This window comes from Megascapheus bottae, chromosome X (genome assembly GCF_031878675.1).
Source record: "Megascapheus bottae isolate mThoBot1 chromosome X, mThoBot2.hap1, whole genome shotgun sequence".
NCBI classification, from domain to species: Eukaryota; Metazoa; Chordata; class Mammalia; order Rodentia; family Geomyidae; genus Megascapheus; species Megascapheus bottae.
Window position 1 is genome coordinate 8,869,627 of NC_143547.1, and position 14,096 is coordinate 8,883,722.

The following is a 14,096-nucleotide window of genomic DNA, read 5'->3' on the forward strand; positions in this document are numbered from 1 at the left end:
ATTTCCTTATTAAATTACAGGTTGATGTGACTGGTAAAAAAAATAAATAACTGACAGGAAGTTTGTATATGTCTGAGAGTTTTGTTTGAAAAGAACATTTCGAAGAAAACAACTATGATATGGCACTAGAAAAAATACATTTTAATTGAAAATGTACTAACTGGGAGACAGTAGCAATTTTACATTTGACATGCTCAAATTAATAAATAGCCACAAGCAAGTGTCACATCACGTTATAGTTCATCAATGTTTAAGCAAAGAATTGAAACATCTAACTCACATTCGTGATTTTTGAGCCAAATGGTTTCATAATATTAACAACAACTACAAATAATGACCTATAATGCTAACAGAACTGTTCTTCCTCTGGCTAATATCCCAAGATTGATATTTACTATTTGAAAATTGGAGTTCAATTTTGTCTGTTTAATTATGCCTGTAAGACTGGACAGCACAAGATTAAATACATTAATATTAGCCTCAATAAATACAATATGCAAAAAAATATTTTATTTGTGGGTAAAGCCATTTTGCAGTGTGCATCTTGAATCTATAGTAGTTATATACTGTGTAAGTACTTACATATTTAATGTTCATATATCTATATCTTTACATTTAGGTATGTATGGCTTCTTGATCAAATTCATAATCAGAAAAAATGTCTATTTTCTTTCTGATCTTGTTTTTAATGAGAATTTACATGCTTATAACATGAGATTTAATCCTTTCATAGAAAGGATTAGAATTTGGATTCTTAGAAGCTGTGAAACAAATGAAAGTGGGAAATTTTGACTATGTGCATTTCCCTTGCTTAAGTTCTTTTCAAATAATTTACTACTTAAGAAAAACTTGGCCAGGAAAATGTATGCTCAGTAATTTTCCAAATTATATCTCACATTCTATACATGGTCAAGAAATTTGCATCATTGTAAACAAAATTTTGCCTCCCCAAGTCCAGAACTTAGCTTCTCTGAAACATATTTCTAGATGATTAAGGAAGAGCTGTTAACATAAAACAATATTCTAATACTAGTGTTGGGAATTTTATCAAGAATTTGTCTGAACTGACAAGGGACTTGTACAAATGTTCTGTGCCAAAATATTGAGCTGTTGTCATCCACTTGAATTTGTGCTTATTCCCAGGAGGATATAAATTGTTGACCGGGTATTATATGCAATGTAATCATTTGTATTTCAGTTGGTATTTTCCCTCTAGAAGGCAAAAGCAAGCTCTGTGCAAACTTTTCGTTAGTGAATTTTAGAACAAACAACATAATGCAGTGTTCTAATTTTTTGAATATTGGGGCTGCCTTTATTTATGTCATTGGTTTTAGTGAAGACTTTCATATTTTCATCAAAATTCAGTCATTTACTATATAGTGAGAAAGGAACAACTAAATTAAAACATACATGCCAAAATGTAAAATGTAAGCTATTTCGAGTAAACTACAATGATCCAACAGTGAAGTTTCAGCTGGATGAGTACTTTCTTGCTAAAGTTATTACTCATGATTCAGAGGAAGATTTGTGCCATACCATATCTTAGAATATAAATTTAAAATATTTATGTAGTTTAACCTACCACTATGAAAAATGCATGTATTTTACCTGGAAGAAATCTGAGTCCTGTCAACAGTATTGCCATTAATTGACCTAAAGCTATAAATACATATTGGATGAGGTCTATTTAGGATTTAAGCATTTATAGAGATAAATGACAGTGACCCCAGGAAATATTACGAGAGCAAAAATGCATATACAAATGTGTCTTCCCTGATGATGCCTTATTTAATATGTGAAAGAAGAGCTTTATGTTAAAAGGAACATTTAGAAATGAAACCTAAAAGTTATGAAAAGATGCTTTCAAGAACTAAACCCTTTGAATGATATTTAGAGTGATCTACATTGAATGTGGTTGCATATTACAGTGGATCATCCTGTTATACTGAAGCTTCATGCTTTCTTGACAGACAAAATAGTCTTAAAGTAAAATCCTTCTATTTTACCTATGAACATTGATAGTTATTAATTTTCTTCCCATAAAAATTTTACCAGTGCAAAAGACAAGAGTGTCAAATTGTAAAAGAAAGTATTACTATGGTTTATTCTTTTTTCTTAAATTGGAAATTCTTTATAATATAATGGCAATTGCTTTTTTCATATATTTTTATTGTAATTAATAGAAGGGTTATATTATATTCACCAGATAGAAGGTGCATTACTTCACGAACATTTATACCCTTTCTCATGTCTTGGTCCTCATTTCCCTCCCCCCACCCCCGCCCCTCATCTTTTTTTCCCACCTTCCCTATCCTATTTCATGATAATTGCTTTTATTATAAAATGTTAGGAACAAATGATTACAAGTAACTTGCTGATAACAGATGTTATCTTTTTGTATTTTAACACTATTATTTAATATTTAATCTAAGAAAAATACCAATGAAATTTTAACTTACTGCTAAGATAACATTTTTTAATTAAGGGCTAATTTTTAAATTTTTTTATTGTAAAGGTGATGTACAGAGCGGTTACAGTTACATAAGTCAGGTATTGAGTACATTTCTTTTTGAACAGTGTCACATCCTTCCTCATTGTTAATTTATTGTTTTTTTTTTTTTTGTGTGTGTGTGTGTGTGTGTTCCCACAAATGGTTACTGGTACTAGTTGTGTTTTTAATGCCTCTTGTTACAATTAAGATTTTCTCACTTATTACCGCTATACTGAATCATTTATAGCTGATTTACTTTGCTTTGACCTGTCCTTCTAAAATTTTTTAATGCCTCATTTTTTTTGCCAGTCCTGGACTTGAGCTCAGGGCCTGAGCACTGTTCTTGAACTTTCTCAAGGCTAGAGCTCTACCACTCGAGCCTCAGCACCACTTCCGGCTTTTTTTATATGTGTGTGGTATCGAGGAATCAAACCCGAATCTTCATGCATGCTAGGCAAGCACTCTACAACTAGGCTAAACTCCCGGCCCCTAATGCCTCTTTTTCATACTGTCATTTGCTTCAGTTCTTGTCCAACATTCAAAAAGAGATTATAATTTTACTTTTTCACAGGGACTTCCTTTTCAGTTAAGTAGCTATTTTCGTTTTCTCAGGAAACTTCTACTTTAGTATACTTTTTCATTGCTTAGTGTCAATGTTGGATATTTTAGATATAATTCTCAAGAATATTTACTTTCTAGTTTTGACTAGCTTCACAATAGTACCACAGTCAGTATACAGAGAAAATTACTGAATGTATCTAATATTTATGCATCATAAGCTTTATTTGGTGGGAAATATATTGATAAGCCACATGATAAATCTGAAATACATTCTGTGACTTTTCAGTCTGTAAAATAACTAGCCAGTTAAGTTAAAATTATTTCCTTTTTTCTCTAGAAGAACAATTTGTTTCTTTCAAGTATTTCAATTAACTGAATCAACATGATATAATCAAAAAATATCTCTTTACTTTTAAGTCTTTTTCCTCTATGTATTTTGTTACCAAGTTAGCAAATCACACTTTAACTGACAATATTAATACCAGCTCCTTGCTGAAAATGGAAATCTAAAGAAATAGCAAAAGCAATTTAAGGAGAGTTTACAGAGCTAATACGGAAATTTCTAAGAAGGGGAAAGGTAAAGGTGCCCCAGGCAGTCAATCATAGTAATTGTATAGGTAAAATACGATATTCTGATTCTTTACCTCACATTTAGTGCCTCATTGAATGCATTGATGACTATTCAATTTTTCCTTCCTTCTTTTCTTTAACTTGAGGTGGTAAAGATAGGGTCTAAACAAGAAAAATAATGTCAAGCTCTATTGATGGTAACAGTAAAAGAGTGGTCTCCAAACTAGAAATGGTGACCCTAAAAAGGAAGAAATCCAAAAAACAAATAGCTTAAAATCTTATGATTTGAAAACTTTAAGTTCACTTATAGTATTAGAATATATTAGAAAAAGAGAAATATTAGAACATTAGAAAAGCAAACTGGAATTACTTTTCTCTCATTGTATATCCACTTATAAGTGCTAGAAATTAATGCCTTGAATAATGAAACTTTACTATATTTAAATTATGAAATTTTTGTCAGACTCATGTTTAATGGTATCTCTAGAGTCTCGTTATCTTGACAGAGTAAAGCAACTTTTAGTAATATTGCAGAATATATAAAATTTTTAAATTTCTCATTCAGATATCTGTTCTAGTGGTACTAAATACATCCTTAGAAAGAATACATTTACTTTCTCAGACTTCATGCATTAATTAATAAAAGTGACTCCTCTGATTATCAATATTGTCTCAGGACTTCACATGATGAAGAATTTTGTTTCCAAAAAACAAGGATCATTAAAATATATAGTACACCAAAAAATAAACATTGCTAAACATAGAAGTCTGCCTCATACTTGCACAATATTTTTAAACTGTTCAACTATTGTGTAAAGTTTCTGGAAATGTTTAAGCATTACATAAGATAGAATATGTTAAGCCCCCGTATATATTATCATTCCTTTTTCCTTGTTTCTTTTTATAACTACTATTTCACATAAATTAAAACTTAGCAATCATTTTTACAGGATACATCATTTCAAACTATAAGATTAGCTATGTAACAAGGAAGATCAAAATCATGAATAAGTCCTAAATTATGTAGCCCACCCCAAAGACCTACATTGTACTTACCACTGTATTTATGCGTGACCTTTAAAAAAAAGATGGTTTACCTGAACTAAATACTGTCACGATATAAACTAGTTGTAATATGCATTTATTTGAGCGTTTAGCAATTCATGCTATAGCAATAGACCTGTGAGTCTACTTAGATATGCTGAAAGTGTTTTCGTACTGGCTTATGACAGGATCTCATCATGTGAAAATACAATTCATTTTGTGATCATTCATTTTGTGTTTGAAATTGAACTAAAGTTCTTATTTTCATATGTTAATTGTATGCACAGTTATTCAGAAACATCTGTAAGGTAAACAAAAATTTGTGAAGTTCAGTTTCACTTTAGAATAACTTCTTGAACCATGATTATTTTCAGACTGTAAAGCTTGAAATTGGGAGTGCTTTTAAGTTGCTGCATCCTGATGTACCATTTAATTCAATATATGTAGTACCTTGAAAAAACAATCTCCTGTTTGATTCTTACATATAAGCATAAATATACCAAAAGAAATGAAATGGAAAAATATTTAAAATGATAGCTAAATATGTGTGCCTTTTAAAGGTGAAATGATTATGTGACATTAATCACCATACTTTTGAGGATATACTATAAAGTGGCTTTGAAGAGATAGATACATTTATATTGACAAAACAAATCCATTTTCTCAGAAAACATTCTTTTGCATTGGCATTTCATACTTCGATTTTTTTTACCTTTTCTGCAAATTTGTGCATTCTACTAACCTAAGATTGTGCTTTGCCTTTTGGGGAAAAAAGATCTGAAGTATCTTTATCTTTCAAAAGTGGGATTCTAACAAATTTAATTTAAATAAGCCCCTTTGAGATAAGAATTTCCATTATAAAGCATTCTGTGGTAGTTTTATCGTTTTTAGGTGGTTAGATCGCAAAAAAAGGTGAGTTGGGAATGGAGTGAAGACTTCCAATATAAATGAATTGATTTTGAGGATTCAAAGGAATATCTATGTGCTAAATAACACACTTCTTCATTTTCAGCCAAATTGAAAAACTTTGCAGGAATAGATAAGTTTTAAATGATAACTATGTGTCATTGTTGTTGTTGTTGTGTGTTGTTTGTGTGTGTATGTATTTTCTTTTTCATTTTAACCAGCCTCTTATACCTAGAAGTCCCACAAGCAGTGTTGCTACGCCTTCCAGCACCATCAGTACACCCACCAAAAGAGACAGTTCTGCCCTCCAGGACCTCTACATTCCCCCTCCTCCTGCAGAACCATATATTCCAAGGTATCAAACTTTCTTCTGGTTGTCCTGTATAGCTTCTTGCTAGAGAATAGCATAGCAAGCATATAAACCATGAAATTAGTGTTTCCAGAATGCCTTGAATATTTTCTCAAGGAAAATGAACACTTCTTGGAAGGTGTGTTCATAAATCTACTTTGGCTAATGAAAGTAATGATCAGAATAACAAAATAGATTAAGCAGTGTCATCTACAAACCTGAAACTGATTTGAATAACAACTAGAATTGTTTTACTAGATAAGTAAACATGTTTGGATAAGATATACTTGGAAAACTCAGGTTAGTTTGAAACATTTCACGTTTTTTTTTTTTTGCTAGCCCTAGGTCTTGAACTCAGGGCCTGAGCATTGTCATTGTGCTTTCCTCGAGGAAAGCCCACTTAAGCCACAGCATCACTTCTGGCTTTTCCATGTATGTGGTACTGAGGAATCGAACTCTAGTCTTCATGCATGCTAGGAAAGCACTGTATTACTAGGCTAAACACCCATCCCTTCACTTATTTTTTTAAAAGATAAAAATGTTAGGTATGCCGGGTGCCAGTGGTTCATGCCTATTATCCTAGTGACTCAGGAGGCTGAGATCTGAGGATTCTGATTCAAAGCCCAAGCAGGAAAGTCCATGAGACCTTTATCTCCAATTAACCAACAGAAAACAAAAAGTAGCACTGTGGCTCACAGTGGCAGAGTGCTAGCTTTGAGTTAAAAAGCTCAGGGACAGTGCCCAGGCCCTGAACATATATATATATATATATATATATATATATATATATATATATATATATATATATATGATGCTAATGCTTTATACTTTGAATGTAGATGGTGAAGAGGAAGAGAAAGAACAAGAATTCTCTCTCACACACAAACACACACATACACACACACACAAGCGTATGTATCCATATCTAGAGCTTTTACTTCATTCGTTCATTAATATTTGTCAGAAAATAGAATTTGCAAGAAAATAAATTACCTTTCAATTTCATTTTCTAGATTTTTTGTGGATATGAGTCCTTTTAATTTCCAGCTTATTATAAATTCATGAAAAGACTAAAAGATCATATATCTTTTTACTATAATCTGTCCATTCTAAAATACAGCCCTATGAATATAAAATTTATAGAAAGGGACAACTATAAGAGGATATAATTAATACCAATCAAAGAAGTTTATTTGGGTTTTAAATTAGTTCTACATTCATTCAAAAGCAGTACTTTAAAGCCTCTTTTATCCAAGCTATATTTAATATTAAATTTCTTTAGTATGCAAAATTATTTTGTTTAATTTTTATTAGTCTTTTTTTATTTTAGTGCCAGTCCTGGGACTTGAACTCGGCCTGAGCTTTTGTGCTTAAGACTAATACCCTACCACCTGAGCCACAGTTCCACTCCTAGCTTTTTACTGGTTAATTTGAGATAAGAATCTCATGAACTTTCCTGTCCTGGCTGGCTTCTAGCCAGGTTGCTCAGATCTCAGCCTCTTGAGTAGATAGGATTACAGAGATGAGCCACCAGCACCTGGAAATTTTTGCTATTTTGTATTGTAGTATAGTATACTATTTCAGAAATATTTATTCTGTTGTATATGTGATACAAACATTGAATCTAAATGCTGCATGTAAAGAGACATCTGTAAGTTCTGCATTATTGTTTACTAATAAATTTATATTAATATATCACTTATATACATATTAGTTCCCATTTTGAAAATTCAATATATGTGGAAGCGTGGACTATTAGAATATATAAATTACTAAATTGGCATTTCACAATTTTTTCTAATATATAATTTGTGATTTCATGTTCAGTTTCCAATCAGATGTATAAATTCATCTGATACCTAAGTAAAACTGTTGCTTTGTAAATAGTTTAAAACAATGTCAGCCACTCATGGTGTTCACATCTGTGATCCCAGCTGTGTGGGAGGAGGGAATGTAGGTAGTCTATGAGATGAGAGACCAGCCCCATGCAGAAACATGAGACCTTACCTGCAAAAATGCTAAAGCACTGGTGTATGGTTGAAGTGGCAGATCCCCCTGCCAAGCAAATACAAAACTTTGAGTTCAAAACCCAGTACCACCAAACCTAAAAACCACTATCAGATGTTTTGAATATTCGTTCAGGAGACGCAATGGAATTCTACATGTTCCAATTAGGAAGTGATTCTTTTATTGTTTGTTTTCATTGTAACCAGAAATCGTTTTCAGTGCAAACAATTATTTAAGAGGTCTTACTTTCTCAGTATTGTTTTTAACATATTTCTGCTATTTTAAACATTCATTCCTTTCCTCTTGGATAGAGATGAAAATGTCATATAAAATACGTATGCTGGACAATAAAAGAACTTAAAATACATTGTAAAGGGATAAAAGATTATCCTCTCAGTGTGGTTTAAGTTATCATTAACTAATTTTTTGTTTTTCTTTATTTTTATACTGGAGCAGGAAATCTAACAGAGAGTGTGGTAGTTGCTAGGCAAGTTCTTTGCCGCTTTTATATATCACGGCCCTGTTTAAAAACTGTATATTTTAAGAGGTATCATTAAGGCAACATAAAATGAAAAGTTTAAAAATAATATTTTAAAATAGCAGGGGCCGGGAGTTTGGCCTAGTGGTAGAATGCTTGCCTAGCATGCACGAAGAACCGGGTTCAATTCCTCCGTACCACATACATAGAAAAAAGCGGGAAGTGGTGCTGAGGCTGAAGTGGTAGAGCTCTATCTAGCCTTGAGAAAAGCCCAAAGACAGTCCTCAGACCCTGAGCTCAAGCCTAGGACTGGCAAAAAAAAATTTAAAGTAGAAGAGAATTTGAAAAGTTGTGAATGTGAACATCCTTTTTGCCAGTGTGATTTGAAAACTCCGTGCCTATCAAAAAAATTCAGAACGCGTGTTTACTATCCCACTTTAATTGACTTCCATTTAATCAGTACATATCTAAGTATATTCCAAATTCATTTTAGTCAAATTATTAGCTGTGCAATCCTATACTCTTGTTACAGCAGTCATCAAAGCCTTTTTGAAGCACAGACATACAAAAATTACCTACATTCTTTATGTTGGTTGAAATCATAAAGCTTTTTACAATTATCTTCATCTATATAAATACAGGCTTGGCAAATTTTTGCCGTTCTTTCATTTTAAGGATAAACGTGCCTGACTTAATTTAACTCTTCAGAATATTTTCAGGACAGCAATATTTTGCTATGTGAGCATATATAAATTCTATTAAACTTAGATTGTAAATAATAAAAGCTTTCACATCTTAAAGATAGTACTAGTTGTCAAGATGCATAGAAATTTTTCATGTGATTAAATTTTTTCAATACATTTATCAAAGAATAACATGTGCTTTTTGTTCTCTAAAAGAGAAGCATTCATATATATGAAGTATGTGAAAGTAGAATATAATTTTATTATGTTTTATGACTAATTAGAGTATATAAATACATTTTCCATAGAATCCATTTTATACTTAACCCAATTTCCCATTTTAAATTGCAAATGAAATGGTTACCAATGTTTGAAGAATTATGAAGTTTAATTACTGATTTCTCTTTACTATGTTCATGAGAAGCAAAGAAAATCCACTAACACAAAGCTGTTTTCTTCTGTGTCCTCCAGAGCAAATATGTAGATTGTTATTCATATGTAGTATATGTGTAATTTTAAGAAAAGAAATTAATAGCTATGAACATTCTACAGTGAATTTGTATGGAGTTATTCAGGGACTCATTACACCAACACACACAAACACACACACACACACACACACACACAAACACACATGTATATAGCATCTACACAAATGTTTGGCTTTGCTTTGTATTTTTCTCAAGTTAACATTATTCAAGTGGATTCTATATGAATATGTCTAATAAATCTACCGTGCTGCTGCCTCACACATTATGGAATAGAAAATACTAGCCCTTCCAATTTTCTGCCACCAGGCAGAATACACGGTGAATTAATAGGTCTGAATCACTCTCTGATCTCAGCCACATTAGCATTCATGTCACGACCTTCATAGAGAAGTCTGCCCATTTACAAATATGCATAACCTTACTCTCTAGTGCCATGAATTCGTTAGTGCTCTTTCCAAGCTAACTGAAGTGTCAATTTCTTTCTGATAGAGGACTAACATTAACAAAAAATACCAAGCAATTTGTTCAGGAAAAGCTTTCAGCTAACTGAAAATAAAAATTCTGTCTGAGTGAAATAAAAGCAAAATCAAGTGTTAATGAGTAGTTATAATTTACTGTGAGATGATAATAAAGCTGTTAATTAACTTTCCATGGGGGAAGTCCTGGCAAAGATTTTTAAAGGTTGTAGATTAAGAAATAAAAATAAAAATAAGAGAAAAGAAAGAAAGAAAGCTACAAGTCAAAAAATTCTGTCTGAATTTTGAATTTATTCCTTCATGTTGACTCAGAAATGACTGTGTAGTTAATTTCTGATTATATGTCATACTTTTATTTTCAAAAATAAAAAGGTAAATAACAATATAAATGGCAGCCTTACACTGTGATTTATTAAATTGATACAACAACTTGCTGATTCAATCAGTCTTGAGAATATTATTTATTATATTGTGCATAAGTTACTGGAAATATAGCATATATTTGGACATCTAAGCATTTACTCACAAATAGAAATATTTTTATTGGAATGAGACTCATTTTGGTTTCAGTATTACTTTTATAAACTCATAAGCGGTAATGGGGCTATAATGGGGCTTAATTAAAATATAACTTATTTTATTTTGTAAAATGAGATTTTATTCTTTTCACTTAACATATAATTATTTTTTTCTAGTTTGATAGTACTGATTCATGGCATTGTTCAGGATAGCTAGATACAGCTAAGCACTAGGAAGGCAAGTAATAATCTATAAGGAGAAGAAGCATTTCATTTTAAGCATTTCATTTTTACATTCATAGTCATGTTCTAGAAGACAAGCTTTACACAAAAAATTTTCATAGGTAATTAGCACAATATTTAATAAGGTTTAATGGTACTAATCCAAAATGAAATATGAAGAATCTCATAAATTATTAGAGATTTTTCAACTTAGAATCCTAAAATCAACTTGCTATTGCCCTAAATCCCATTGTAAAATTCCATATAAGATTTTTTTCCGGGGGTGTGGGGGGGGAGGGAAATGGGTACCAAGACATGTGAAAGTGTATCAATGTATGTGAATTAATGCACCTTCTATCTGGCAAATATCATGTAACCCTTTTACTAATTACAATAAAAAAAAGAAAAAAAAAGATTTTTTCCACCAAAAAATGGTGTTTTTAAATATTGATACATTCATTTAGAATGAGCTCCATGATTGCATCTTGTTACTCTTAAATGAAGTGGAGTTTGAATTCTCTTTATTAAGATTCTTTTAAATTAATTCTATACATTTCAAAATAGTTATAGTACTAGTTTGACTAGTTTTAATGTGTTTCTATGGCCATAGTGCCCCCTTATGTAAGAGATAGATCTTATACATATTTTGTTTTCTAGCAATACAAATTTTACCAAGGATCAATTGGGGAAACAGATAAAAGCCATGTGCGTTATGCCTAATGCCTCAAATGCTAAAAGTGAATCATGTGCTAAAATGATTACTCTAATATGATAAAGTAAAAATGGACTATGGCCATGAGTGTGGCCTAGTGGTAGGGTGCTTGTCTAGCATATATGAAGTCCTGCGTTTGTTACCTTGGTATCACATACACAGAAAAAAACAAAAGTGGGACCAGGAGTTTGGCCTAGTGGTTAAAGTGCTTGCCTAGCATGCATGAAGACCCGGGTTCGATTCCTCGGTACCACATACATAGAAAAAAGCCGGAAGTGGTGCTGAGGCTCAAGTGGTAAAGCTCTAGCCTTGAGAAAATCCAAGGACAGTGCTCAGGCCCTGAGCTCAAGCCCAGGACTGGCAAAAAAAAAGTGATGCTGTGGCTCAAGTGGTAGAGCTCTAGCCTTGAGAAAGCCCAATGATAGTGCCCAGGCCTTGAGTTCAAGCCCCAGGACTGGCAAAAGTAGACTAGATCTTGAGTTAGAACATCAATGGCTGATCACTTGCCCTGTCTTTTTAACAGTGTAACATTGAGGCAACTTGTTTAACTTTGAGCCCTGTTTTTTAGAAAAACAGAAACAATCTGAAATTACCCTATACTTCTCAAAGAAAGTTTAAAAAGAACATGTGTGGGAAGGTTACTACTGCCTGCATCCTGCTGCCATTTAACCTACCTAACACTTTCCTACATTCTTTTACTTCAACTTTTCTTTAGAGATGAAAAAGGAAACCTTCCTTGTGAAGACCTCAGAGGACATATGGTGGGCAAGCCAGTGCATAAGGGATCTGAATCACCAAATTCATTTCTGGATCAGGAATATCGAAAAAGGTTTAACATTGTTGAAGAAGACACTGTCCTGTATTGCTATGAATATGAAAAGGGAAGATCAAGTAGTCAAGGAAGACGAGAAAGCACCCCGACTTACGGTAAGAGATCATCTTCATTGCTTATATTAAAATATATGTCTGGTACGTGACGTTCAATTTCTTTTCCATAAGCTTTTGGGTTGTGATAATACTTGGTTGCTTTTTATTGTTTTAATTAATCAGTGGTCATCATGTACTCCTAAGTGAAATATCAATAATATGAGACAGAACACTAAAATTATTCTAGAATTTCCAAAGAGAAGCAAGAATGAGTAGCATTTTAGCTCAGAATAGTTCTTGAAAATCTTTTTAGCATCACATGTAGTTTTGGATACCAGATGGTACCAATTTAAAATAAGTCAAGGGGGTTTTATTATTTTTAATGAATGCATAATGATAACGTAACTTATTTGAAAATAAATTTTATCATTAATCTTTAAATTTTTTGATGGTCTTTTCTGGAGAAAATCTCATCTTAGTTTTTGTATTCTCTTAAGAGACTACACAATTAATCTGACATTTAAACAAAGGTATATTTTAACTAGAATGAAAATACTGTATTCTTGGAAAAGATGAACCTAAAATTCCCAAATATCCACGATTCTTTTATTACCTTCGGCTCTTACTTTTCCATGTATAACCAAGAAAGTAACAAATAGGTGACCTAGTACATCTGCAATATTTGAAGATAAAGTTGCTAAAAGTTAAAGTAATAAAGACTATGATTCTATTGAAAGATTGAACTGATTTAATGGGAAGTCTGTGCACTTTCCTTTACAATTTTAAACTAATCATTTTTATTTTGGTACTTATACTTTGGGAGAAGAAAGGGTCCTTGCTGATTAGTTCATACTTGACCAGTGGGAGCTCACAAATGAAAAGGTATTTTTTGTTTGAGTTGTTTAACTCATCCTCTCCATCTGCCCCATTCACTTGTTTAACACTTGTTTACCTCCATTCTCTGGAGCTAAAAATGTATTAATTTCTTGCTACATTTCTTATTTCCTAACAACTCTTGGGTAATAATTATGTATTTAAAAGTTACTCTGTATTATCTGCTGTACATGTCTTTCTCTCATAAAGTAATCAATTTTGGTATAATTTCTGTTATATTACTCTAGTAGCAATTAATTTGAACTGACATATTGTGGGTAGTCTCACCTTTTCTTCTCTGCTATACCTTCAGGGAACTGTCATGTTTATTTTCTTCGCCCCTGTTGCCTCAGGATATCAGACCAATTTTTTTAAGTTTCACAAGCATATATTGTCCACCTCTTACTACATAAGAAGCAAAGTATATACACTCTGTTGTATTCTAGAATTTTCCATTTTCTATCTATGTTGAAGAAGACAAATGTTAATTCAAGAGAAACTAGTCACTAAGCCAAGCCTCATTGGTTGATTACTCATCACTTTATAAAATATATTTAATAGGTTCTTACTTGAATTTCAAATGACTATATACTTGATAGACTTTAGAAGGCTGAGATCTGAGAATCTCATTTTTAAGCCTTCGCAGTCAGTAAAGTGCAAAAGACTCTTACTTCTAAGTACCTTACAGAAAGCCAGAAGTGAAGACTTGGCTCAAATGTTAGAGCACCAGGGTTGAGTGATAAAAAGCTAAGGGACAGTGCCCAGACCCTGAGTTCAAACCCTAGTAATTGGAATAGCAATAGTAATCATAGTAATTTAGGTTGCTTCTTTAGCTCTCCACTTTATCA

The 14,096-nt window shown here is 32.2% G+C and overlaps 1 protein-coding gene across 5 annotated transcripts in view; it reads left to right on the forward strand.

Moving 5' to 3' along the window:
• Cnksr2 (connector enhancer of kinase suppressor of Ras 2) overlaps positions 1-14,096 on the forward strand; it is a 239,510-nt gene that overhangs the window by 131,404 nt on the left and 94,010 nt on the right. For all 5 annotated transcript variants that reach the window (XM_090326745.1, XM_090326749.1, XM_090326748.1 and 2 more), the window contains 2 exons: positions 5,794-5,927; positions 12,224-12,435. In XM_090326745.1, coding sequence (XP_090182871.1) covers positions 5,794-5,927; positions 12,224-12,435 — 346 coding nt within the window. The remainder of the gene's footprint in view (positions 1-5,793; positions 5,928-12,223; positions 12,436-14,096) is intronic.